The sequence below is a fragment of the Gopherus flavomarginatus genome, chromosome 14 (genome assembly GCF_025201925.1).
Source record: "Gopherus flavomarginatus isolate rGopFla2 chromosome 14, rGopFla2.mat.asm, whole genome shotgun sequence".
NCBI lineage: Eukaryota > Metazoa > Chordata > Testudines > Testudinidae > Gopherus > Gopherus flavomarginatus.
In genome coordinates, this window is record NC_066630.1 from 20850942 (window position 1) to 20876003 (window position 25062).

Here is a 25062-nt window from a genome sequence, read left to right on the forward strand (position 1 = left end):
TGAGCGAAAGTCCGTCCCGTTTTAGTTTCAGGAGATAGTCCAGAATGTTAGGGAGGGTCATGTTATTGGGTGCTAAGTGATTACATGAGCACCAGAGGGCGAAATGCTTCCACTTCTGCAGGTAGGTTTTACGAGTGGAGTCTTTCCTACTGTGCAGGAGGACATATTAGACTTGCTTGGAACAGTCTAGTTCATGGGTTTGGAACCATGAAGGAATCAGGCTGTGAGGTGGAATTTTTGGAGCTGGGGGTGAAGAACCCATCCGTTGTCCTGGGAAACGTGGTCTGGCCTGTTGGGGAGAGCCCATGGGTGACAGGAGGACATGCAGAGTAGGTAGGGATACCACATCTGTCTTGGCCAAGCCGGGGCAATAAGGATGATCAGGGCCTTGTCGTCCGCAATCTTCCGAAGAACCTTGTGTAACAGAGGGATTGGTGGAAGGCATACAGGAGGGAGTTGTTCCATGGGATGAGGACTGCATCTCCTAGGGATGCAGTCCTGAGTCCTGCTCTGGAGCAAAACGGAACATTTTCGACTCTGGGTCATGGCACAGAGATCTATTGACAGGGTGCCCCAGAGGGAGAAGAGCTGTTGGAGTATTGCGGGATGTAGTTCCCATTCGTATTCTGTCAAGAAGCGCCTGCAGCCTGGTAGGTAGGAGGCGATGATTTGTATTCGATGTTGTATGCACCAATTCCATAGTTGAATGGCTTCCATGCAAGGGAATGTGATCGGGCTCCCCCTTGTCTGTTGATGTAGTACATACATGATACGTTGTCTGTTAAGGCACGAAGAGATTTGTTCTTTATGAGAGGAAGAAAGTGAAGGCATGCTCGCCTCACTGCTCTGAGCTCTAAGAGATTTATGTGTAGGTGCGTCTCTGATGCGGGCCACCGGCCTTGTGCCCTGTGCCGCCCTAGGTGCGCTCCCCAGCCGATTAGGGAAGCGTCCATTGTGAGCATGAGCATTGGGAACATTGCTGGAAGGAAACCCCTGTGCAGAGGTTTTCTGGACTTGTTTACCAATGTTGGGAAGCTATAACACTGGGAGGAGGAGTTAGCAGCATCCCTAAGGTGTGTCTGTTGGGTTTGAAATTGGAATTGAGCCATCCCTGGAGACATCTCATGTGTAGCCTGGTGTGGTGAACCACCAAGGTGGTGGCTGCCATGTGACCAAGGAGCTATAGGCAGAGTCTTGCCTGTGTCCTGGGACGAATAGAGAGCATGCATTTGAGCTGCGCGATAGTGAGGAATCTGTGATATGGGAGCGAGGCCCTGCTCTGGATTGAGTCGAGATGAGCTCCGATGAACTCGACCTGTTTAGGTGTCAGGGTGGATTTTTGGATGTTTATTTGGGGGCCTAGGCTGTGAAAGAGGGAGATGGCTAAACGGGTAACTTGAAGTGTCTCGCCATAGGAGTTTCCCTTGATGAGGCATTCTTCCAGATAAGGGAACAGCGTGACCCCGTGTTTGCGGAGGTGAGCCACGATCACGGCTAGAGTCTTGGGAAAAAAAAAACCTCTCGGTGCTGTGGTGGGTCCGAAAGGGAGAACTCTGTATTGAAAATGGTCGTGACCTATTGTGAATCGTAAGAAGCATCTGTGAGCTGGATGAATTGATATATGAAAGTAAGCATCCTGTAGGTCAAGGGCTGTGAACCAGTCCCCTTGATCCAGTGCAGTATTATTGTGCCCAGTGTGACCATCTTGAATCTTTGCATCCTCACGAATTTGTTCAGTCGGCATAGATCTAGTATAGGCCTCCATCCTCTGGTCTTCTTCTGAGTTAGAAAGTAATGGGAGTAGAAACCTGTCCCTTGATTTTGCGTCGGCACAGGTTCCACTGCACATAGTTGTAGAAGATGTGCCACTTCTGTGCGAAGTAAGTGGTCATGAGAAGGGTTCCTGAAGAGGGACGGGGAAGGGTAGGAGAAAGTTTGTCCTTATCAAAAGGGAGATCCTCCACTTTGGTCTGCAGTTCTTTGGGGATGCCAGATGCAGAGAGCCATGAGGATCTGCGCACAACCACAGCAGTTGCAGCTGTACGGGCTGCTGTGTCTGCCGTGTCTAGAGATGCCTGTAGGGCCGTTCTGGAAATCAACTGGCCCTCAGTCAGGATTGATTTGAAGTCTGTTCTCCCATCCTCTGGAATGTAGGAGGCAAATTCAAAAGTTTATTGTAATTATCAAAGTCATAACTGGCAAGGAGAGCAGAATAGTTTGCAATTCTGAATTGTAGTATGGAGGATGTATAAACCTTGCGGCCCAAGACGTCAAGGCGTCTAAGGTCCTTGTCTTTCGGGGTGGGTCGATATTGTGACTGTTTCTTCCTCTGTGCAACTGCATCTATGACAAGGAAGTTAGGTGGTGGATGAGAAAATAGGAAGTCAGCGTCCTTAGCAGGGACACAGTATTTATGTTCGGCCTTTTTGCAAGTTGGTACTAAAGAACCTGGGGTTTGCCCGAGAGTGTCAGCCGGCTCCAGGAGTGCTTTGTTTATAGGGAGCGCGATTTTTGAGGGCGCAGATGGTTGAAGGATTCTGAGGAGTCTGTGTTGCATCTCCTGAACCTCTTGAAAGGGGATATCTTGACTGAGTGCCACCCTCCTGAAAAGTTCTTGAAATTGTTTACAGTCGTCCACAGCCCGTGGAGGCGGAGGGAGGAGGGCTCCGTCCAGGGCTAATGGAGAGTTAGGAGTCGGTGAGTCAGGATATGGTAACTTGCGTACTCAGGAAGGGACTCAGGCACCTTAGAAGTGGACGGGGCAGGAGACTGAGGCACAGAAGGAGGATGATTGGTAGGAGGATGTTGCCAAGGGTATCACCTGAGGCCAGGGCATAGGGTAGGAGAACCCAGGTGTTGCCCATGCGGGGGCGAAGTAGGGAAACTGAGGCTGGTGGCCTTGAGCCATGACATGAGGTGGCAGAGGTGCCTGTGGAGGAGAAGCAGGAGGGGAGAACTCCGCTTGCTGCTGTAAATCAAGTTCACCCTCAGTGGAAACCAGTTAAGGTGGAGAGAGCGGCGGTTCAAAAAAATGAGCCCTGTGTATCTAGGAGCGGAGAGTGAGGTTCAGGTGGCACTGAAAGGTCACATTGAGTGAGAAACTGTTGCTCCTGCTCCCTGGGCTGAGCTGAGCCTGTTCTCTGCTCTAGCTCATTAGCAGGAGAAAGTGAAAGTGACTAGTGCTGCAGACTGCTTGGAGGTGCCCTGGAGGGAGTCTGCTACTGGTGCCCAGGTGGAAGATAGCCTCGGTGCCAACGTTCTTCTCCCTGCAGGGGAGGATTGCGCTGCTGGCACCGTGGCCATTTTTGGTGCCGAGGAGCAGCGCGCTGCCAGCACTGCAGCCGTTTTTGGTGCCGAGGAGCAGCACGCTTTTGGCACCGCAGCCATTTGCGGTGCCCAGGAGCAGCGCGCTGCCGGCACCGCAGCTGCTTGTGGTGCCGAGGTGCAGCGCGGTGCCAAGGGGACCAGAGCCAGAAGGACCTTCCTGACACGGGAGGTCGGGGCCCTGCCTCTACGCTCTGTTGGAGCCGCGGCTGAGGCATTAGAAAAAGCTGAGGCACCTACCTTTGGTGCTGTCAGCACAGAGGGTAGGGATCTCGCGGGAGATCCCCTCCCTTGTTAAAGTCTCTCCTGTGAGACTGTTCTGCTTCTTGCCTCCGCTCCAGAGAGGGTGAAGCAATGCTGCCCACCGGTTCCGATCTGGCTGGGGAGAGTGTGGGAGCGGGTTTAAGGTTTCTCATCTCCAAAAGCGTCTGTAAGGATTTTTCCATCATCAGCATTTTGAGCTGCAGATACCTGTAGCGACGAGCTCTTGACTTGAGGCTCGCACAATGGAGGCACTTCACAGGGACATGGGTGTCCCGGAGGCACTTCACACAGTATGAGTGCCCATCTGTTTGTGGCATGGATTCCTGACAGGAAATACACCTTTTGAATCCTGAAGCTCCTGGCATTATGAATTAGAGATGGCTGAGGAGAGCGTCTCAACAGGAGATAAGCCTGAGGGATTTTTTTTTTAAACTAAGTAATTATGTAACTACACTAAAGGAAGGGAAACAAATGAGATGTAACTAATAATTATTTCTATGTTCTTTGTTACTGTTTCCTATAGAGACCAGAGAACAAAAGGCAGCACTGCCCCGAGTTCCGTCTTCGGCCGAGGACGGTTGAGAAGGAACTGAAGAGGGTGTGGGGCACACACACTCAGGAAGATTCCAACGAGACAGGAGATACCAACTGAGTGTGTGCGTCCCAACTAGGTACTGCTACCGAAAATCTCCGCTCAGCGGCGCCGGGACACACTATCACCTAGAGTGGAGCACCCACAGGGACAGCACTCGAAGAAGTAATTTAGGCCTGTGCAAGGGCACACTCACCCCTTGTGAGACCTCCTGTCAGCTGGGTGTGAACCTGCACACTCTCTGCCTGTGGTGCCCCATCAGTTATTGTCCTCATCAGGTAGGTCTTCAGTGGCTCAGCCTTCTGGCTAAGTCACACCAAGTCAAGAATGGATGAACCCCTTCCTGGGTAACAAAGGTCCAACAGGGACTACCACTGTGCCCTTATTGGTATCTGTGGCCCTGTCTCTGAGCTCAGTTCTCAGACTGTTCTTAGCTTGCTTTAAGTCTCTCCATGCGCTGCTACAGAGCAGCACCCCCAAGGCTTTCTCCCTGGAGACTCTTTGCCTTTAGCAGTCCTCTGGTATCCCTTTAAGTCTTGCCCTTCACTTGGGCCTCTAACCTAGCCTCATCCCCAGCAGCCAGTGAGGAGACCAGGATCCACCTACTACTTTGGGTCCCAAGCCAGGGACCCTACAAATAGCATCCACATGCTGCTTCCTTTAACAGTTGCTGCTGCTGTTCCCTGGTTTGCTTCCAAAGTAGCCCCTCCTCTTCACCCTTACCTTAGGGCTGAAGCTCTCAATGCCTATTCTTCTTCACCAAATGCCAGTGCCACCAGAACTTCTGGTTTTCCCTTGAGATCTAGCAACCAGAAAGGAGTACCCTTCCTTACTCCTCTGGTCCCAGCCAGGGACTGACCTACTCAGTTCCTGTAGCTTCTTTCACCTAAGCCTGTTGCGCTCTGATTGGCTGCTTCTCTGCAGCCTCTCTAGGCATGCCTGTAGGACCCATCTTCACTGCTCCTCCCTTGGGGTGTGGTGTGGCGTGGTAGGGTCACAAAGCTTCTAGCAGGAGGCCTCATCACAAGGCACAACATTAGCGAAAGTCCTTGTCTTGATGAAAAACCTGAAACTTGCAGGTGAGAGCTTAAATTTCTTTGGTTTGTCTCACTAATGAAAAAGCCACATCAAAGGCAACTTCAAAAGTTAGAGAATACAATGGAAACAAATCCCTTAATACAAATTGTTTTGAGAGAGTGAAATCATCATATCCCTCAGTGCTAGACTAAGACTCTGTTACAGAGTTATTTTGTGTATCTTGTGTTTGAGATGTTGAACTGAAATAAATGTTTCACCAGGAGACAGGATCCTACCTCCAGTGGTGTTCCAGGGTTGGTTCTCCGCTCTGCCACAGACCCCCTGCTTAGCCTAGGCAAAGTCACTTCACCTCTGTATGCCCTAGCTCACACCTGCGAAATGGGATTACTCCAACCCATACAGGCGGGATGGGAGAGAGGAGGGGGTTCAGACCAGCTCTGCACAGGGGGGTCAGGGCCTCAGCCCTGCAGCAGCATCTGTCACTAGAGCAGCTGGAGCTCCAGAGCTGGGTGCTTCAGCCACACATCTTCTGCCAGGGTCCGGGGCGGCTCCTCCTCTCTGCGGCTCCTGCGGGGGGAGGGCGGGTAATTCCCCCCCACACAAGCACCTCCTGTTGGGATTTTCCCTCCCCCAACACCCACACAGCTCTTGCCGGGGGCGTGGCTTCTCTCCCCACTCCAGAATTTTAAATTCTTTTTTTTAACAAAACAAAGGGAGGACCCCCCCCTGCCCTGACTCACCCTCCCCTGGCACTGTCCTGTATCACAGGGTGCTCAGAGCTACGCTGCAGTGCAGCGGCAGGCACAGGAAGGCAGGAACTGGACCTTTAAAGTTGAAATTGTTTTTTAACAAAGCACTCAGCATGCACACTGCCACACACAGGGGAGGCACGCAGGGGACTCACACACTGCAGCTGGACTGGAACCAAATGTCAATCACCCGATTCAAGCTTTCTGATTGGCCGGGACCAGGGGCGGACCCAAGGCTGCAAACAAGGAGTTATAAGCTACTGTAAAAGCCCTGCAAGCAAAACAACTAGCCAACACGCAATGCAGGAGCCAACTTAGCCTAAAACAAGCCCAATTTTTTCATTTTTTTAGTGAGTTTTGCAAGTCTGATTCCCCTCTGTACTGGACTCAAAGGACACCTGGAGGCCAGAAGCAGAGTCAATGGTACGGGATGTCTGCCCTCCCTACCCTGTATCAAGGGAGGGTCAGAAGCGCCTATGCACTGGACCCAGCACCATGCCAGTCCATGCTTCTCTTAGAGGAGGCAGAAGAGTCACCCTGAGACCTGGGGTGCCCCCCAGTCGGTCTTATGTGACCTCTTCCTTGAGGTCAATGATGAATGATTCCTGTGCCCTTTCGGAGAGATCCCTGCCCTGGAATGAGAAGCAGGAGCACTTTCCAAGCCAGAGGGCTATCTACAGCCTGAGGAAGGCCTCAGTACTGAGCCAAACCTCATGGCCTGCTCAAGCAGGTGCTGCTTAAGGCGAAGGTCCTGCACTACTTGAGTCTACTTTTTGAATGATTTACAAATCAAACAATGCTAATTAAGAAGGCTTTGCCAAGGCAGAGCAAGCACCACATGTTGAGGTCACTATCGGGAATTGCCACTCCATACGAATGGCAATGCTTGAACTCCAGCGAGGGTATCACCAGGGAGCACTACCAGTACCACTATACTGAAAGTTTTAATTAGCGTTACTAATTAATAACTATACACAACCACCCCCGTGTGAATCCAGAGACAGAATAAGCCCACTGCTCTTCCTGCATGTCATAAGAGACAACTAAAGGGGAGCTGCCTGGAGAGGGATGGGCTCTGCCAGGCTAGAAATTTGCCAAAGACACAGCATATGATAAGCAAGTCAAAGATGTCCATACTGGATTGATCGCAGCCTGGGTTAATAATGACCGTGCCATCCATCTCCCACCACAGCAGAAGCAACAAGTATACTACTGGTGTAACCCCAACAAAGACAACATCATCACCATAGCTCCATGGAATGGAAAGACATTGAGACAAAAAGGGAGGTTGAAAGAACTCACATACGAAATGAAACAATACACCTGGCACCTCCTAGGAATCTCTGAGGTCAGATGGAAGAACTTTAGAGAGGTACTAATGGAAGAAGGCCATGTACTCTATTACAGTAGAGAGGACAAACATGTCAATGGCACAGGATTTCCTGTGCATAAAGATATCAAGTATTCAGTATTAGGATGCCGCCCAATGTTCAGCAGGCTTATTTCCATCCATCTAACAGCAGTGCCATTTAGTATCACAGTGGTACAAGTCTAATGTCCCTGCAACAGACACTGACAATAAGCAAATTGAAGATTTTTACTATCAGCTCCAAGACATCATCAATAAGGTACACAAGAAAGATATCTTGATTGTACAAGGAATGCTAAAATGGGTACTGACGCACAGGCAGATTGGCAAGATTATTGTGGCCCTTTCTGTAATGTGGTAACCAATGAGAGAGAATGGTGACTTTTGGAGTTTGCCAGCTATAACAATCTGGTTCTTGCAAACACATTAGGAGCACATAAAGCATCCAGACGATCAATATGGCACACACCTAATGGTCTACATCACAGCCAGATTGACTACATTATGGTGCAAAAACAATTTCATTCTGGGATTAACAGAGCTAAAACAAGGAGCTTTCCCAGTGCCGTGATACTGGAAGTGATCACGACCTTGTGATGCTAAATTTTTGGCTGCGGCTAAGGAAAATCACCAGGCCCAAGTTTACCAGAATGAAGTTTGACTTAGAAAGACTCAGAGACCGAAACATTGCAGAGTCATTCCAAGCAATGAGCGGCGGAAAATTTGTCCCACTGCTTGCTCTAAAGGAAAACAGAAATAATGACCAACAATTGCAATGCTGTAATGAATGAGGCAGCAATGGACACACTTGGGAAACATTGTAAAAAACCAAAACCAGGGGTCACAAATGAAATACTACCAATGTGTGATATTAGAAGAGAACTTGAGAGAGACAAGAATAGCACTGAGGGAGCTGATAAATACAGAGAAATTGGCAGAAAGATCAAGAAAGGAATGAAGGTGACCAAGGCAATATGGACTGAAAAACAATGCTCTAAAATTGAGGAATGTATCAATATTAAAAATAGCAAACGAGCCTTCCAGGTTGTAAAATATCTGACTGAAGGAAAGATGGACCAAAGCTAATGCAATTCAAAACAAAGAAGGGAACTGTCTTACAGAAGAAAGGGACATCATCAATAGGTGGACAAATTAATGTTCTGATCTATACAACCACCAGACAAATGGAGATGCTAGTGTCTTAGACAGTCCAGATTCAACAGAGGAGGATGACTTTCCAATACTAAGTGAAGAAGTGGAAACAGCTGTGAAATCGCTCAAGAACAGAAAGGCTACAGGTATTGACAACATCCCAGCCGAACTGATGGAGTTTGGAGGAGAAATGGTAATAGATGTACTCACCAACATCTGCAACAAGATCTGGCAGACCAGTGAGTGGCCCTCCACATGGACACAGTCCCTAATCATCATTCTGCCAAAGAAAGGCAACCTGCAATTGTGTCAAAATTACAGGACCATAAGCTTAATTAGCCATCCCAGCAAAGTGATGTTGAACAGATTGAAGCCACAAGCAGAGAATATCATTGCTGAAGAACAGGCTAGCTTTCGTGCTGGAAGAAGTACCGCAGAACAGATTTTCAACCTTTGTGTTCTATGTGAGAAGTACTTACAACACAAGCAGGACATTTACCACGTCTTTGTTGACTTCATGTAGGTGTTTGACAAAGTATGGCACGAAGCTCTCTGGGCAACCATGAAGTAGTACAATGTTGGTCGTAAGCTTATTCTTACCATTAAACAGCTGAATGCCAAGGACAACAGTGCAGTTCTCGTCAATGGCACAACAGGAGAGTGGTTTTGCACCACTGTTGGAGTCCGGCAAGGCTGCCTTCTTTTGCCCACACTGTTCAATATCTACTTGGAGCGCATAATGACTGATGCCCTAGAAGATCACATATGCACAGTCAGCCTTACAGGGCGAACAATTTCAAATCTTCGGTTCACTGATGACATCGATGGCCTGGCAGGCAGCAAAGATGAACTTGCCAACCTTGTGAAATGATTGGATAAAACTTTCACAAAATATGGCATGGAAATCAGTGCAGAGAAAACCAAGCTGATGACAAACAAACATGATAGGGCCAGCTCACATATAACTGTCAGTGGACAAGAGCTGGAGACAGTGAAACAGTTCAAGTATTTGGGGGCAATCATCACTGATGAAAGATCCAAGGCAGAAATTCGGCAAGAACTGCACAAACAGCAGCAAAGCTAAAGCCAATTTGGAGGAACAAGAACATCTCCCTGGAATCCAAACTGAAACTGCTGCACACATTGGTCATCTCCATTTTTCTATACGCATGAGACATGGACCCTTATGGCAGAACTTGAACGGAAAATACAAGTAGAAGAGATGAGACACTTCCATAAAATCCTAGGCATCTCCTACTTCAACCATGTCACTAATGAAGAGGCCTGCAACATCACCACCCAATGAGCTGGATCATACGAAGACCGCCTGAAGACCACAAAGAAGCATAAGTTGAAATGGTACAGCCATGCAACAAGATCATCTCCTCTATCCAAGATCATCTTCCAACGGACAGTACAGGGAAGAGAAGAAGAGGTAGACAGAAGAAATAGATTGACAACATAAAAGAGTGGACAGGAATGGACTTTGTGGAAACTCAAGCACTGAAACACAATCATCGGGGTGGAGACAATTGGTTGATTGCTCATCAATGACGGTGCCCTAAAGACCAATGCGATTATGGGAGTGATGATACAACTAGTCTAAGATATGAGTTTGCCAGGTTGTGAGGCAACAACTGCACAGAGTTCCAACTCCACTGGTACGAATAAACTGAGGGAGGTCAGGGCAGCACTGCCTCATATAGCCAGCAGACGGGCTAAATACATGAGCACTGCCCCTCTGTGGGTACTACAAAGCAAAATCTCTGGCTCCAGTGCACATACACCTATACGCGGAAAACATATCTGCATCTACTTGAAGATAAGGGTTAATGCGATGCTTGTCCCTTACTATCAATGATAAATTCTTGTAAACAGGCCAGACTGAAATCCAAAGATGTGCCAATAATGTAACTATCCATATTCTGCAATGTTTCATATAAAAGAATGTTGAAATAGGTTGTAGTGTTTTTTTTTTATTTTGTGGATAATGAGCTAGCTAGAATAGTATTTTGCTCACTTGTATGTGGCCCTGCAGTGTTATCCGGAGTAAAAACTATTTGTGACAGATGTGAGATCTTGGAAATGCAGAAACTTCAGGAGACTATTACACTGATAAGTGACAGATGCAAAGGCATATGGAATATTCATATCCCTAAGTATTGTACATACCTTTGTGAGCTGGGGAATGTATTCTGGCTCTGTTGGGGAGGATTACAGAGCACTAAAATCAGAGGGGCATAATTACTGCAAATCTCTGGACAGGTCACCTTCTCCAGAGAGTGCCACCTCCCTGGGGGGAACTGCATATATTAGCTCAGACTAGGTTAAAGAGGCCAAGCAGATAAATAATTGGTTTTTGGTATAAAGGGGGAGTTGAACTGACTAAAAAAATCTCTCATTTGATCCTCAAAGTGACATGAAACTATAAGTAAGAGGGCAAAACTTACAGGAAGGGTTTGAAGAACTCTGTGAACCTACAGTGTCTCAATGTAGAAGATGTGACACACTTGGTAAGCCTGACGTGTGTAGAATATTTAGTTTTTTATGATAAGCTGCTCTGTAATGCTTTTGTCCTAAAATCAATATACTGTTAAGTAAAAGCTGTCTGGTCACTAGTAAATACTGTCATTACCCCTTGAGAGAGAGTGAACCATGAGGCTGGACTAAGGTCAAACCTATTGAGATATTCACAGTGAACTGCAGGAGAAAGAGGGACGAGAGTTCCTGCCCACAGAGAGATGAAGACTAGAAGCCTGAAATCCAAAGAGGCACCCCTAAGACGACCATGGAAGGGGCAGAGGTACAGTTAATCCAGGAACTGTGAAAGTAGTAAAAAATTATTTGATCCAGTAAACTGCAAGATATGCAACTGATACATCACAGGATCAGTTGTGTTGAATAAAAAGACGCCATTTCTAGAGTCACGTAGACCATGAATACAGATTCATGTAATTTCTGTCTTCTACGACAACAGAGTTGTCACAATAGGGCAGGGGTTGGCAACTTTTCAGAAGTGGTGTGCCAAGTCTTCATTTATTCACTCTAATTTAAGGTTTTGCGTGCCAGTAATACATTGTAATGTTTTTAGAAGGTCTCTTTCTATAAGTCTATAATATATAATTAAACTATTGTTGTATATAAAGTAAATAAGGTTTTTAAAATGTTTAAGAAGCTTCATTTAAAATTAAATTAAAATGCAGAGCCCCCTGCCAGCACCTGTGCAGTGTGCGTGCCACTGAAAATCAGCTCGCATGCCGCCTTTGGCACGCGTGCCAAAAGTTGCCTACCCCTGCAATAGGGTATTAGTCACATATGTACTTTGATACTGCAGTTCTGTTGGAACCAGGAGTGGTGAGCATGTTGGACAGAGACTTCTGAGCTCCTTTGTCTCAAAGCATGTGTCTATGGAGAAGTGGTGTCATTACTGTACCTAAAAGTATAACCTAAGTTTAACTGTGAAAAGTAACTGACTGTGAACAATCAATTGAGTATGTGAAACTCTGTAATATGTCACAATAATCTGACTTGTTTCTTGCCTAAGAATTAACCTTAGAAAACAGTTCAAGTTGTTTTCAGTAAATGAATCCTATGAACAGATACAAGAAAACCAGACACAAAAACTGAATTAATCCAAACAAAAATAGCTTTGTAACGGGGTGCACTCACCGCTCACGAGTGCCCCCTTGGATGAGTGCATGTGCCTGTACACTCTCTCTCCGTGGTGTGTCTTCAGTGACTCAACCCTCTAGCTGAGTCACACACAGTCTGGCTATGTGATAAAAGCAAAGCAAAACCCTTTCCGGGGTACAAGTCCAACAGGGGTCTCTCTCAGTGCCCTCTGTAATGTCTTCCTCAAGATGTCCCTGCTCCGGGATAAAGCAGTGCCCCAGCACTCCCTCCCTGGCAACAAAGTCTTCGCCCTCTTAAGACCATTCTGGCCGCAGCTCTTGCTACAGTTCAGTTCCCGCTCTGGAGTGCCTCAGTGTCCAGGCCACTTCCCCCAGGGGCTAACTAGGGGGGGAGGACGGGACCTGGGCCCTCTCACTACTCTGGGTTCCAGCCCAGGGACCCTATAGACAGCAGCTGTCTGTTGTGTCCCTTTATCTAAGTCGCACTGTTGCGCTAATTCCCCGAGCCACTTCCCCATGGCCCCGTGCTGTCTTCACCCTTACCTCAGGGCTTTGTCCTGATGAAGATCCAGCAACCACCAGCTCAGGGCTCTCCTCAGCTTCTGGCAGTACTACCTCATCCAATGTCCTGCAGCTCCCTCAGCCAACTGTACACCCATCCACACTCTTCCAGCGCTGTCAAGGAACTTGAACTTACTCTGACCTTGCAGCTCTTCCTATACTAGGCCCTGATTGGTTGTATGAGACACAGCCACTCTAGGCAGTTTGGAGGACCCTCTCCACTACCCTTTTCTAGGGTGGTGTGTGGTAGGGCCACAAGGCCTCTAGCACGGAGCCTCAGAGGGTATAATATACCCCATCATAGGCTTACTGATATACGTCAAGGACTAAGGCGATATTATACTTAGTAAACAAGAAAAATGTGGGAACAAAGTTATCTATGCCAAGTCTGGCCTTACAGAAATGGATTTAATTGGTGCACAAAATAATGATGATAAAATATGGCACCCAACTTACACTCCTTTTAGGGGTTCTTAAAAAGAGGGGGGGCAGGAGGGGAGACAGAATCATCTCTCTCACAACTCATCCCCTGACCTGTCAATGTTGCAACTCATCACAAATTTCTCAACCTTAAACCAGAAGGAGCAGATCAGGCTAAGGAATATCTTCCTGAGAGGAAGGCCAGTTGGCTCTTCTTTAAGGAACTTTGTTTTCACCTCTGAGGGCTGGAAATCATAATATTTTCATGGCATTAAGTCCTCAGTAGGGATACATAATTGCTGCATCGCAGATGCATGTTAGATTCTGTATTGCTTTTCCTTCCCTTGTTGTTCTGCTTTCTCCTCTCCCTCGTTTCCTATCCTATGTTTCATTCTCTTTCTGCTTTTCACTGAATCCTAAAATCAACTATTTATCCAAGTCTGCCTTGACTAAGGAGAAAGAATCCAGCCAGGTGACATCCTAGACCAGAACTCAAACCTGGGTCCTAGCGCAGCATCAACAAAAGCTGTATTTCATCGATCTTTTCTATCCTCTCTCTCATCCATCTTGTGTGTGTCTGTTTAAAACAAGGTAAGTAAATGTCCTTCACACGTCAAGACAGAGTGAAATTAACCCTTTCCTCTTCAAAGAAATTAAAATAAGAGACTGATATTTTGACTCCAAAAGGAGAGAGACCTTTGGTAGGGAATAAGTTTGTTCTGCATAATTACAGTTTCAATATAAAAGCTTGTTATAATTCCTTATTTTCCTGAGTTTAATCAATAAATTTTCAACTTGAATGAATGCTTTTCAGTATCTGCCATATAACCAAGTAAATCAAAGGTCTTTGAAAAAAATAACTTCAAACCTATCTATCACTGCTTAATTTTGGATAGTGAGAGAGTTTAACTCTTTAGATCTTTGAGATCAATATCTACACAACAGAATCCTACTAGTCCAGACTGTTTGAGCAATATGAGCAGGAACAAATGAGTACTGAATGATCTTTTTAAAAGTTACTCTAATAACATTATCTAAACGGCAATGTACATGACCATAATTAACTATAAAAAGGCAACAACAACAAAAAATGACTCTTCTAGCAAAAGGTTTTCTGTAAAAACTAATGTTTCTAGGAGTGAGAACTACCTATTCTCAGGTAAACAGCAGCATGTAAACTTAAATTAAATTACATTAATGACAATAGTTTGCTAACAAATTTGTTTATGTTAAATACCGATATTTGTTAATAACTTACCAACAGGAAAGGGGCTTTTATCTTCAAAATCTTCCCAGTGTTCAAAATCAAAAGACACATTAGGATTCTGTTAACAGAAATACAACTGCTAACTATATCTATTTCACTACATAATGTTGATAATTTTAGAACAATAAATACATATTTTAACTGGTATTTGTAATTCACCTTATGCTTCAGTAGACGGCACCAAAATTCCTTCTTGTTTTTTGCAAGGATAATCACAGGTTCTTCATTCTTAATCACACAAACAGACTTTCCTTTAAGTATGTTTGCATGTAACTCCATGTCAGCCACATAAAATTTGTCTCCTGAAAAAGCACTGTATTTGTTTAAACAAAAGTGTTAGCTTCTTTTGGTAAATGAAATGGAAACTGGTAAGACATTTTATTTTGCTACGTGTAACATTTTGAACCTACCTGAAAACAACCTTGTCTCCAAAAAATTCACATTTATGGTCACGTATATTTCTTAATTTTATCTTCATGGTAACAGTATCTTCCTTTTGAAACCATTTTATTTCTGGATAGAAACTAAAATTTTAAGAAGACTAGTTAAATTGAATGTATTTCAATTTAAAATATGAACACATACAAAAGTTCTAGGCATACTAACAATAATAGAGCTCATGATCAATAGGAATATCACCCACAATGATAAAAGAATAGAAAGAAAGGTTAACATACCACACAACAAGTATAACAATTAAATATACCCTGTCACTTTACTTAAAACCCCATTTCAAACCCTCTCCTACAGAAAAAGATGGTTACTGTACTTATAGTAAAACTGATTCCTCAAGATGTTCTGTGCATGCAGATCCCACTGTGGGAGCACATGTGCACCCTTTGCACAGGAATCCGGAAAGTTTTATCTAGCAGTGTCCATTAGGGATCGTGCATGTGCTGTGCATGCCCCCAGATTCCATCTCCCAAGGACAAAAAGGGTGGAATGACCCCACCCACTCCCCAGTGCCCAGATGGGAAGACTCTTAGATGTAGGGATGGAGGATCATTTGTGGGATCCACAAGCACAGAAAATCTTGAAGAAACAATTAGTGTAAGGTAAACAACTGTGCTTTCTTCTGAGTCTCTGTGCATATGGCTCCCACTCACAGTGATTAGCCACAATTTTATCTACCCGGAGGTGGAAGCTTGGAGATCATCCGAATAAGAACTGAGAACCACCCTGCTAACCTGGGCAATTACTCTTGGTGCTACCATCTGTGAGTAATGTTTCGCAAATGTATGGACCGAAGAACACACTGCTACTTTACAGATTTCTATTACTGAAACATAGCTGAAACATGCAGCTGAAGACTACAAAATTCAGGTTGTTTGCACTGGAAGATCTAGTTAATGTAGTCTCAGAACATAAATCCAGTCTCAGAACATAAATCAAAATCTGAATGGGCAATGAGAACGTGGTAAACTTACACTCTTAGTTCAGGGTTGGGCATATTGGTGAAAGCAGAAAGAGTAACTAGTACTACCACTGTATTGTACCAGCTGTGTGGGTAAACTGAAGATTTCAATAATCAGGGTTGTCAAATCTTACATCTTTCAGGAGCACTAAGTTCACCTTAAAAAGTACAAAATCGAGCAGATAAACACATTTTCTCACTACAAAAAGTTTGCATTAATAAAAATTTAAAATTCCAGTACCATTTACGATGATGCTGTGTAGATTCTTCTGCTTTTTCAGATATAGAATCTAAATTAAAAACAATATATTTTATTCAGCATATAGTATTAATTTACTCCACTAAAGTTATCTATATCATGTAAATTTCATCTCTGAAGTCTGTTCCAAGGTGAAGTAGAGAGAATTCAATGGTATCCAAGTTAGGATTATCAAAAATTTATTCTCTTTTAGATTGGTTACTGCTACTTCAGGATATTTTTAAATCAACTTACATGCAAACTATGATGAATCATTAATTAAAAAGGAAACTATTACATTTTGCATTAAAAGGTACCAAAATCAGACCCAGCACTTTTGGACAAAAGGCTACGAAAGAAGAAAAATGCAGCAGGCAGCCATAAAGGTATTAAAACAATCTAGAACAGTAAACAGCCCTGTACTGAACTTAACTCTTCAAATTATAGAATTTAGTAATTTGAAAAGAGGTCACACATGGCTTATAAAACAGCACAGAACAAATTCATACTACTACTAATATAACCAGAAGAAAATGTCTCCAATCTTATCTGAAAATTTCCTCTCTTTTAGTAACAAAGAATACTTCAGCATGGTTGCATTTTGGGAGCAGAACCAAGCACAGTAACTCCTCGCTTAATGTTGTAGTTATGTTCCTGAAAAATGCAACTTTAAGTGAAATGATGTTAAGCGAATCCAATTTCCCCATAAGAATTAATGTAAATGGGAGGGATTAGGTTCCAGGAAAAAAGATTTTCACCAGACAAAAAACTATATATTATGGAGATATACACACAGTATGTTTTCAACAAACAATTTAATACTCACAGCTTTAATATCACAGCTATGATAATTGTGAAGGTTGGTTGAGGTAGTGAAGTTAGAGGATGGAAGAGGGAGGGATATTTCCCAGGGAATGCCTTGCTGCTAAATGATGAACTAGCACTTGGCTGAGCCCTCAAGGGTTAACACACTGTTGTTAATCTAGCATCTCACACAAGGCAGCACAAACACAAGGGAGGGGAGACCGCATAGCAGACAGACACACACATACCTTGTGTGTGAGAGGGAGGGAGAGAGAGATGCACACTGCCCCTTTAAGTAAGCTGACCCACTCTTAAAAGCGCATTGTCTTTTTAAGAGGATCAGGAAGTTGAGACAGCAGCTGCTGCCCCAAGTGCTCTCTGTCTCTCTCCATCCATGTCCCTTCCCTGCTCTGTATGGAGAAGGGGTAAGCAGGGAAAAGAAGCAGGGGGGAGGGGGACATGCTGACATTAGCCCCCCCTACCCTCCCTGCACAGCAAGCAGGAGTCTCTAGGAGCAGCTCCAAGGCAGAGGGCAGGAGCAGCACATGGCAGTGGGAAGAGGGACAGCTGAACTGCCTGGCAATTGATAGCCTGCTGGGCGGCTGCAGCATAAGAAACTTAGAGGACCAGGGAGAGGATAGGGGGGCTGCCAGTCCATCCTGGTTACAAGCCCCCAGCAGCAAGCTGCAATGGGTTGCTTCTCCTGCAAGCAGTGGACAATGCAGGCAGCTGCTAAACCATGTTAGAAGGGAGCACTGCACAACTTTAAACGAGCATGTTCCCTAATTGATCAGCAACATAACAACGAAACAACGTTAAGCAGGACGACTTTAAGTGAGGAGCTCCTGTAACTGGCTGCAGGAGAATATTCTGATCCCTGAAGTACATACCAGTGAGACAACTTACACACACAGGATAATTTCATTCTTCTTTTCTAAATGAGCAAGAGTTGAAATTTTTCAAAGTACAGTTAGCACAAATTTCTCCAACTACTGAGGATGGGAAGGATTTTCCTTTACAAAATAAACATGTACTTTTGCATGTCAATTTCTCTCTCTGATTCCATACTGTCCCCTTATTGCCAGGGTGAGCCACATCTGTGGGCCCTATTATTCAAAGAAAGGTAATTATCAGGTATGCTTGGATAAATTTCCTATTATTCATTACACTAAGGTCCACACATCTGTTATGATGGGATTTCCACAACCGCACGCATCCAGAGTGAGAAGCGGCAGAATCCTTTTCACTGTGGATATCCAAATATTAGGAAAATAAATAGGCTCATCTTCACCTTAGTAAGGCATTATGGTTAGGGCTATAAATAAAATCACAGTTAACTCAGCAATTGACTTAAAAAAATTAATCACACTTATCACAATAGAATACCAAAGAAATTTATTAAATATTTTTGGATGTTTTTCTACATTTTCAATTACAACACAGAATACTAAGTGCTCACTTTATATTATTTTTTATTACAAATATATGCTCTGTAAAAATGAAACAAAAATAGCATTTTTCAATTTACCTCATACAAGTATTGAAGTGCAATTTCTCTGTTGTGAAAGTGTAACTTACAAATGCAGATTTTTTTTGTTTACATAACTGCACTCAAAAACAAAACAGTGTAAAACTTCAGAGCCTACAAGTCCACTCAGTCCTACTTCTTACTCTGCGAATCACTAAGACAAACAAGTTTTCTTACCTTGACAGGAGATTCTGTTGCCTGCTTCTTGTTTACAATGTCACCTGAAAGTGAGAACAGGAGTCTGCATGGCACTTTTGTAGCCAGTGTTGCAAGGTATTTACATGCCAGATATGCTAAACATTCGTATGCCCCTTCATGCTTCGGCCACAATTCCAGAGGACATGCTTCCATGCTGATGATGCTCGTTAAAAAAATAATGTGTCCATTAAATTTGTAACTATACTCCTTGGGGGGATAATTGTATGTCTCCTGCTCTGTTTTACCCATAATCTGCATATATTTCATGTTATAGCAGTCTCAGATGTTGACTCAGCACATGTTCATTTTAAGAACACTTTCACAGCAGATTTGACAAAATGCAAAGAAGGTACCAATGCACTTGATCCAAGATTTAAGAATCTGAAGTGCTGTCCAAAATCTGAGAAAGACGAAGTGTGGCGCATGCTTTTAGTAGTCTTAAAAGAGCAACACACTGATGCAGAAACTAAACCACCAAAAAAGAAAATCAACCTTTTGCTGGTGGAATCTAATATGATGATGAAAATGAACATGCATCAGTTTGCATAGCTTTGGATCGTTATCAAGCAGAACCCATCATCAGCATGGACACATGTCCTCCGGAATGGTGGTTGAAGTATGAAGGGACATATGAATCTTTAGAGCATCTAGCATGTAAACGTCTTGTAACACCAGCTACAACAGTGCCGTGCAAATGCCAGTTCTCACTTTCAGGTGACATTGTAAACAAGAAGCGGGCAGCACTATCTCCTGCAAATTGTAACCTACCTTGTTTGTCTGAGTGATTTACCAAACAAGAAGTAGAACTGAGTGGACTTGTAGGCTCTAAAGCTTTACATTGTTTTATTTTTGAATGCAGGTCTTTTTGTACATAACTGTACATTTTTAAGTTTGACTTTCATGATGTAGATTGCACGATAGTACTTTTATTTTTCAATTCACCTCATACTTTTGTTTGTTACAGTGCAAATATTTGTAATAAAAAATATAAAGTGAACCCTGTACACTTTGTATTCTGTGTTGTAACTGAAATTAATATATTTGAAAATATAGTAAACATCCAAAAATATTTAAAATAAATAGTATTCTATTATTTAACAGTACGATAAATTGTGATTAACATTTTTAATTGCTTGGCAGCCCTATTTATGGTGTAGAGAAAATTTCTGCCACAAACATCACTAGTTGAAGACTGGATGACCAATTTGTAGAATTTGGTGAATTTCCACACCATTGGCCACAAGACAGCCTAAGAGATCTTGCTATAGGAGACACAGGACTTCTCTGCCTACAAGACTGCTACTACTCCCAAAGATTGGCTCTGATGTTTAAATTGATATTACTTGGGGAATAAATGCTATGCCCACGCCACTTCCCGCAGCTCCCATTGGCCAGGAACAGCGAACTACAGGCACCGGGACCTGAGAGCGGCTGTGCCTGCAGATTGTCAAAGTAAACAGTCTCATGGCCCACCACCAGATTATCCTGAAGGGCGCATGCTGCAGGTTGCCCACCACTGGTGTAGAATGTCATTTAATGTTATGATACTTTCCAACTTCATTAAGGATGCGTGCAAAACAGTGGTCCAAATCCACTGACAAAACTTAATAAACAAGTGCAACTAATTATAGAGAAACTAAATCTGGCAGACCAGCAAATGAAAAGTCTCTTACTTGATTATTTTCTGATAGCAGCTTCTCTCTTTATTCATCAGTAGTGGGATAGCACCCTCCACCTATGGAATTCTGAAGTGGTCCAATGTTGGTGCTTGAAGCTCCAGGACTAAGCCTTTCTCTTCAGCTTCTTCTTCCAAAGTTATAAAAACACTCCAGCAACCAATTAGCAGCAGCATTTAGACAGCTTTATATAATGTATAACTAATTATTATATGTCTAAGTATCCTTTTAGAAAAAAAAAATCAATCTGCACTCTGGTCATTTACCAGGCTATCAGGGCTGGTTAAAGAAAGACAGAAGCTGCTAAGAAAGTTATCAAGTAAGAAGTTTCTCATTCTAGTGATGATTGAAGAGAAGCTGTGCCACAATGGGAAGTATTGAGTGGTGAATCACAGATGTGGAGGGAGGAGGAGGAGAGCTATTATAATAGCATAACAGACAGAAATGGAAGTTCCCCCTATATAAAGCAAGAGCTTTACAAACTAAGGAAAAAGACACAGTTACCTTTTCCATAACTGGTGTTCTTTGAGATGTGTTGCTCATGTCTATTCCACAATAGGTGTGCGTGCTCACCACGTACACCTGTGTCGGACGTTTTTCCCCTGGCAGTACGCGTAGGGGAGCGCCCGTAGGAACTCCAGAAGTGGCACCTCCATGACTGCACGCTCCCCCCACCCTCAGTTCCTTCTTGCCAGTCAACTCTGACAGAGGGGAAGGAAGGCGGGATGTGGAATAGACATGAGCAACACATCTCAAAGAATATCAGTTACGGAAAAGGTAACTGTCTTTTCTTCTTCGAGTGATTGCTCATCTGTATTCCACAATAGGTGATTCCAAGCTATATCTGTTGGAGGTGAGTAGGAGTTCATAACATTCTCAGGACAGAGCACAGCCCTGCCGAACTCGTTGTCCTCCCTGGTTTGGGAGACGACTGCATAATATGAGAAGAAAGTGTGAACTGAAGACCACATAGCAGCCCTACAAATGTTCTGGATGGGGACATGAGCCAAAAAGGCAGTAGAGGAGGCCTGCGTCCTAGTCGAGCGTGCCCTCACAATTGATGGCAGGGGGATTCCCACCAGGTCATAACAGGTACAGATACACAAAGTGATCTGCCCGTGATAGTATGGGAGAATACTGTGTAGCCCTGCACCAGAGGTGGAAGGCTGATATAGCTGCCAAGTGCACCTTGACGGAGGGCGCCAGAACCTGGGCTCCAAGGTGAAGGAGGTAGTCCAAAATGAGCTGGATCGGGGCAGCCATGGGGGAAACGCCCCGCTCATCTGCCCACCGGGAGAACCGCGATCACTTTGCCAAGTAGGTTCGGCACGTGGAGGGTCACCTGCTTTCCAAAAGGATGCACTGGACCCTTTCGGATCACGTCCTCTCCTCCCAGCATAACCATTAAGCAGCCACTTTAGGTGGAGTGCCACTAGGTTGGAGTGGAGAAGGCGGCCCTGGTTCTGGGATAGAAGGTCTGGGTGGGACAGCAATGGTGGGGTGACTGCCAGGTGCATGAAGGTCCCGTACCAATGCTGCCTGGGCCATGCCAGGGCAATCAGTAGGAACCAGGCCCTGTTCATCTTTATCTTTTCCAGGACCTTGCCGATCCGTGGGAACAGGGGGAAGGCGTAGAGAAACCGGCCCAACAAGGACAGGAGGAAGGCACTGGAGATACAACCCCACCCCTGTCCCCCACCCCAGGAGCAAAACTGGGACAGCAACGGTTCTGCCGAGTTGCAAACAGGTCCACCTGGGGAGCGCCCCGCTCTTGGAAAAAAGTCTGCATACCACCTCTGGGTGAAGAGACCACTTGTGCTGAGAGGAGAAATCCCTGCTCAGGAGATTTGCCTGCAATTTCCAAGCCCCTAGTAGGTGGCAGGCCTGTAGGCAAATGTTGTGGGCTATACAGAAGTCCCACAGCCTGAGGGCTTCCCGGTAGAGAGCAGAGGATCAGACCCTGCTTTGCCTGTTGATATAAAACATCGAGGCCATGTTATATGTGAGAACCCTGACCACCCAGCCCTCCAGGTGTGAGCGGAAGGCCAAGCACGCCAGCCGCACCGCCCTGAGCTCCTTGACGTTTATGTGGAGGGCCAAGTCCTGCGCAGACCACAGACCTTGGGTCTGAACGTCCCCCACACGGGCTCCCCACACCAAGTCCAATGCATCGGACACCAGTTCCATCGACAGTGACCTGCCTCTGAATGGGACCCCGTGGAGCATGTTCCCTGAGGACGGCCACCACTGTAGGTAAATAAAAAGATATCCACTAAACATGGTGTCATAAACAGATAAGTAAGAGTTAACAGAACAAAAGTGCTTCATATCTCTTTTGCCTGGAAAGGGTTAACAAGAACAGTGAGCCTGGCTGTCACCTGACCAGAGGACCAATCAGGGGACAGGATACTTTCAAATCTTGAGGGAGGGAAGTTTGTGTGTGTGCTGTTAGATTTTGGTTGTTGTTCACTCTGGGGGCTCAGAGGGATCAGACCTGCAACCAGGTTTCTCTCCAATCTCTCGGATACAGGCTCTTATAAGTTCAGAATAGTGAGTACTAGGTAGATGAAGCGAGTTAGGCTTATGGTTGTTTTCTTTATTTGCAAATGTGTATTTGGCTGGGAGGAGTTCAAATGTGCATTAGGTTGGAAGGAGTTCAAATTTATATTTTGCTGAAAGGATTTTAATTTGTACTTGAATACGTAGGCTGGGAGGGTATCCCAGTGTCTATAGCTGAAAGACCCTGCACCTATTTCATTTCAAATTTACAAAGATAATTTTTATTGTTTTTTCTTTCTTTAATTAAAAGCTTTTCTTGTTTAAGAACCTGATTGTTTTTTAATTCTGGTGAGACCCCTGGGGACTGGGTCTGGATTCACCAGGGGATTGGTGGGGAGAAAGGAGGGAAGGAGGAGAGAGAGGCTAATTTCTCTCTGTGTTAGGATTACTGTCTCTCTCAGGGAGAATCTGGGAGGGGAAGAGAGGAGGAGGGGGGAAGTTGCATTTTCCTCTCTGTTTTAAGATTCAAGGAGTCTGAATCACAGTGATCTTCCAGGGTAACCCAGGGAGGGGAAGCCTGGGAGAGGCAATGGTGAGGGAAAGGGTTTACTTTCCTTGTGTTAAGATCCAGAGGATCTGGGTCTTGGGGGTCCCCGGGCAAGGTTTTGGGGGATCAGAGTGTACCAGGCACTGGAATTCCTGGTTGGTGGCAGCACTACAGGTTCTAAGCTAGTAATTGAGCTTAGAGGAATTCATGCTGGTACCCCATCTTTTGGATGGTAAGGTTCAGAGTGGGGAATTATACCATGACATATGGAAATGTATGCAACAATGCTTACACCACATCCTTACACAGGTGGTCACCGGTTCGGGCACAGTGAGGACTTTGTCCATCCTGTCACTGGCCTGGAAGAATGCTGAGGCCAACCAGAGCTGGAGGGACTTCATTGTGAGTCTGACATGGCAGACCACCTGTGCACGCTAACATGTGACCCAAGCGCTGAAGGCACGCTCTGGCTGTTGTCACTGGAAACTCTCTGACCGTGTCGATGAGCCCTTTCAGGGTCTCGAATCTGTCCCATGGGAAGGAGGCTCTGTTCAACATGGCATCCAGAACCGTCCCAATAAACTGTGTTGTACTGGGACTAACTTGGACTTGGTGTTGTTTACCAAAAGGCCCACAGTGGCACATGTAGACAGAAGGATCGCCACATGATCCTGCACCTGTGACCGGTAGCTACCCTTGACCAGCCAGTCATCCATTTAGAGGAAGATCTGGACCCCACAGCGCCTGAGATAGGCTGCCACCACCAACATACACTTCGTAAATACCCTGGAGGCAGTGGACAGGCCAAAAGGGAGGACCGCAAATTGGTAGTGTTCCTGTCCAACTATGCAACAGAGGAAATGTCTGCGCCCCTTGAATATATGGATGTGGAAGTACGCGTCCCACTGATTGAGGGCAGCATACCAGGCCCCAGGATCCAGGGAGGGAATGATGGAGGCCAAGAAGACCATTTGGAACTTGAGCTTCACCATGTACCAGTTCAGGCCTTGCAGGTCCTGGACGGGCCTAAGTTCCCCCTTTGGCCTTCAGGATAAGGAAATAGCGGTAGTAGTACCCCTCGCATTTGAACTCCACTGGCACCACTTCCACTGATCCTAGGCCAAGAAGTCACCCCACCTCCTGCTTGAGCAGAGCCTTGTGACAGAGGTCCCCCAGGAGGGACAGGGGTGGAGCGTGGATGGGCGGGGTGGAGGTAAACTGCAGGGTGCAAGCCTAGGAGATGATGTTGAGGACCCATCTGTCCAAGGTCAGCTGCAACCACTCTGGGAGGAAAGCACACAACCAGTTGTAGAAGGAAAGCTTTATCATGGGCGGATTCCTGATAAGAACTGGCAATGCACCTCCGGGCGTCCCGTCAAAACCACCGTTTCCCTGCCTGTTTGCCCTTGGAGGGCCCAGGCTGGGGGGCAGTCAGAGACTGACTCTGCAGGTGTTCCTTATAGTCCTGTGACATTTTATAAGCAGGCTTGTATTTGGAGTGGGTGGCCTGGGCCGGAGCCTGCTGTGGCTTGAACGTAGGTTTAGCTGGAGTTGGAACATAGAGGCCCAGAGTCTGAAACATCATGCGGGAGTCTTTCAGGCCATGCAGTCTTATATCCATTTGTACCGCAAATAGAGCTTTGCCGTCAAATGGGAGGTCTTGCAAGGAGGTCTGTGCCTCATTGGGGAGCCCAGAGAGCAGAAGCCAAGATGCCCTTCTCAGGGACACTGCGGAGGCCATAGATCGCGCGGCTGTGTCCACCGCATCTGATGCTGCCTGCAGGGTTGAC

General features: G+C 45.4%; 1 protein-coding gene across 1 annotated transcript in view; it reads right to left on the minus strand.

Annotated features, from left to right (window-relative positions):
• TDRD12 (tudor domain containing 12) overlaps positions 1-25062 on the minus strand; it is a 156020-nt gene that overhangs the window by 5060 nt on the left and 125898 nt on the right. The window contains exons 28-31 of the mRNA XM_050923143.1: positions 16024-16072; positions 14779-14892; positions 14528-14681; positions 14360-14426 (exon numbers count right to left, since the gene is read on the minus strand). Coding sequence (XP_050779100.1) covers positions 14360-14426; positions 14528-14681; positions 14779-14892; positions 16024-16072 — 384 coding nt within the window. The remainder of the gene's footprint in view (positions 1-14359; positions 14427-14527; positions 14682-14778; positions 14893-16023; positions 16073-25062) is intronic.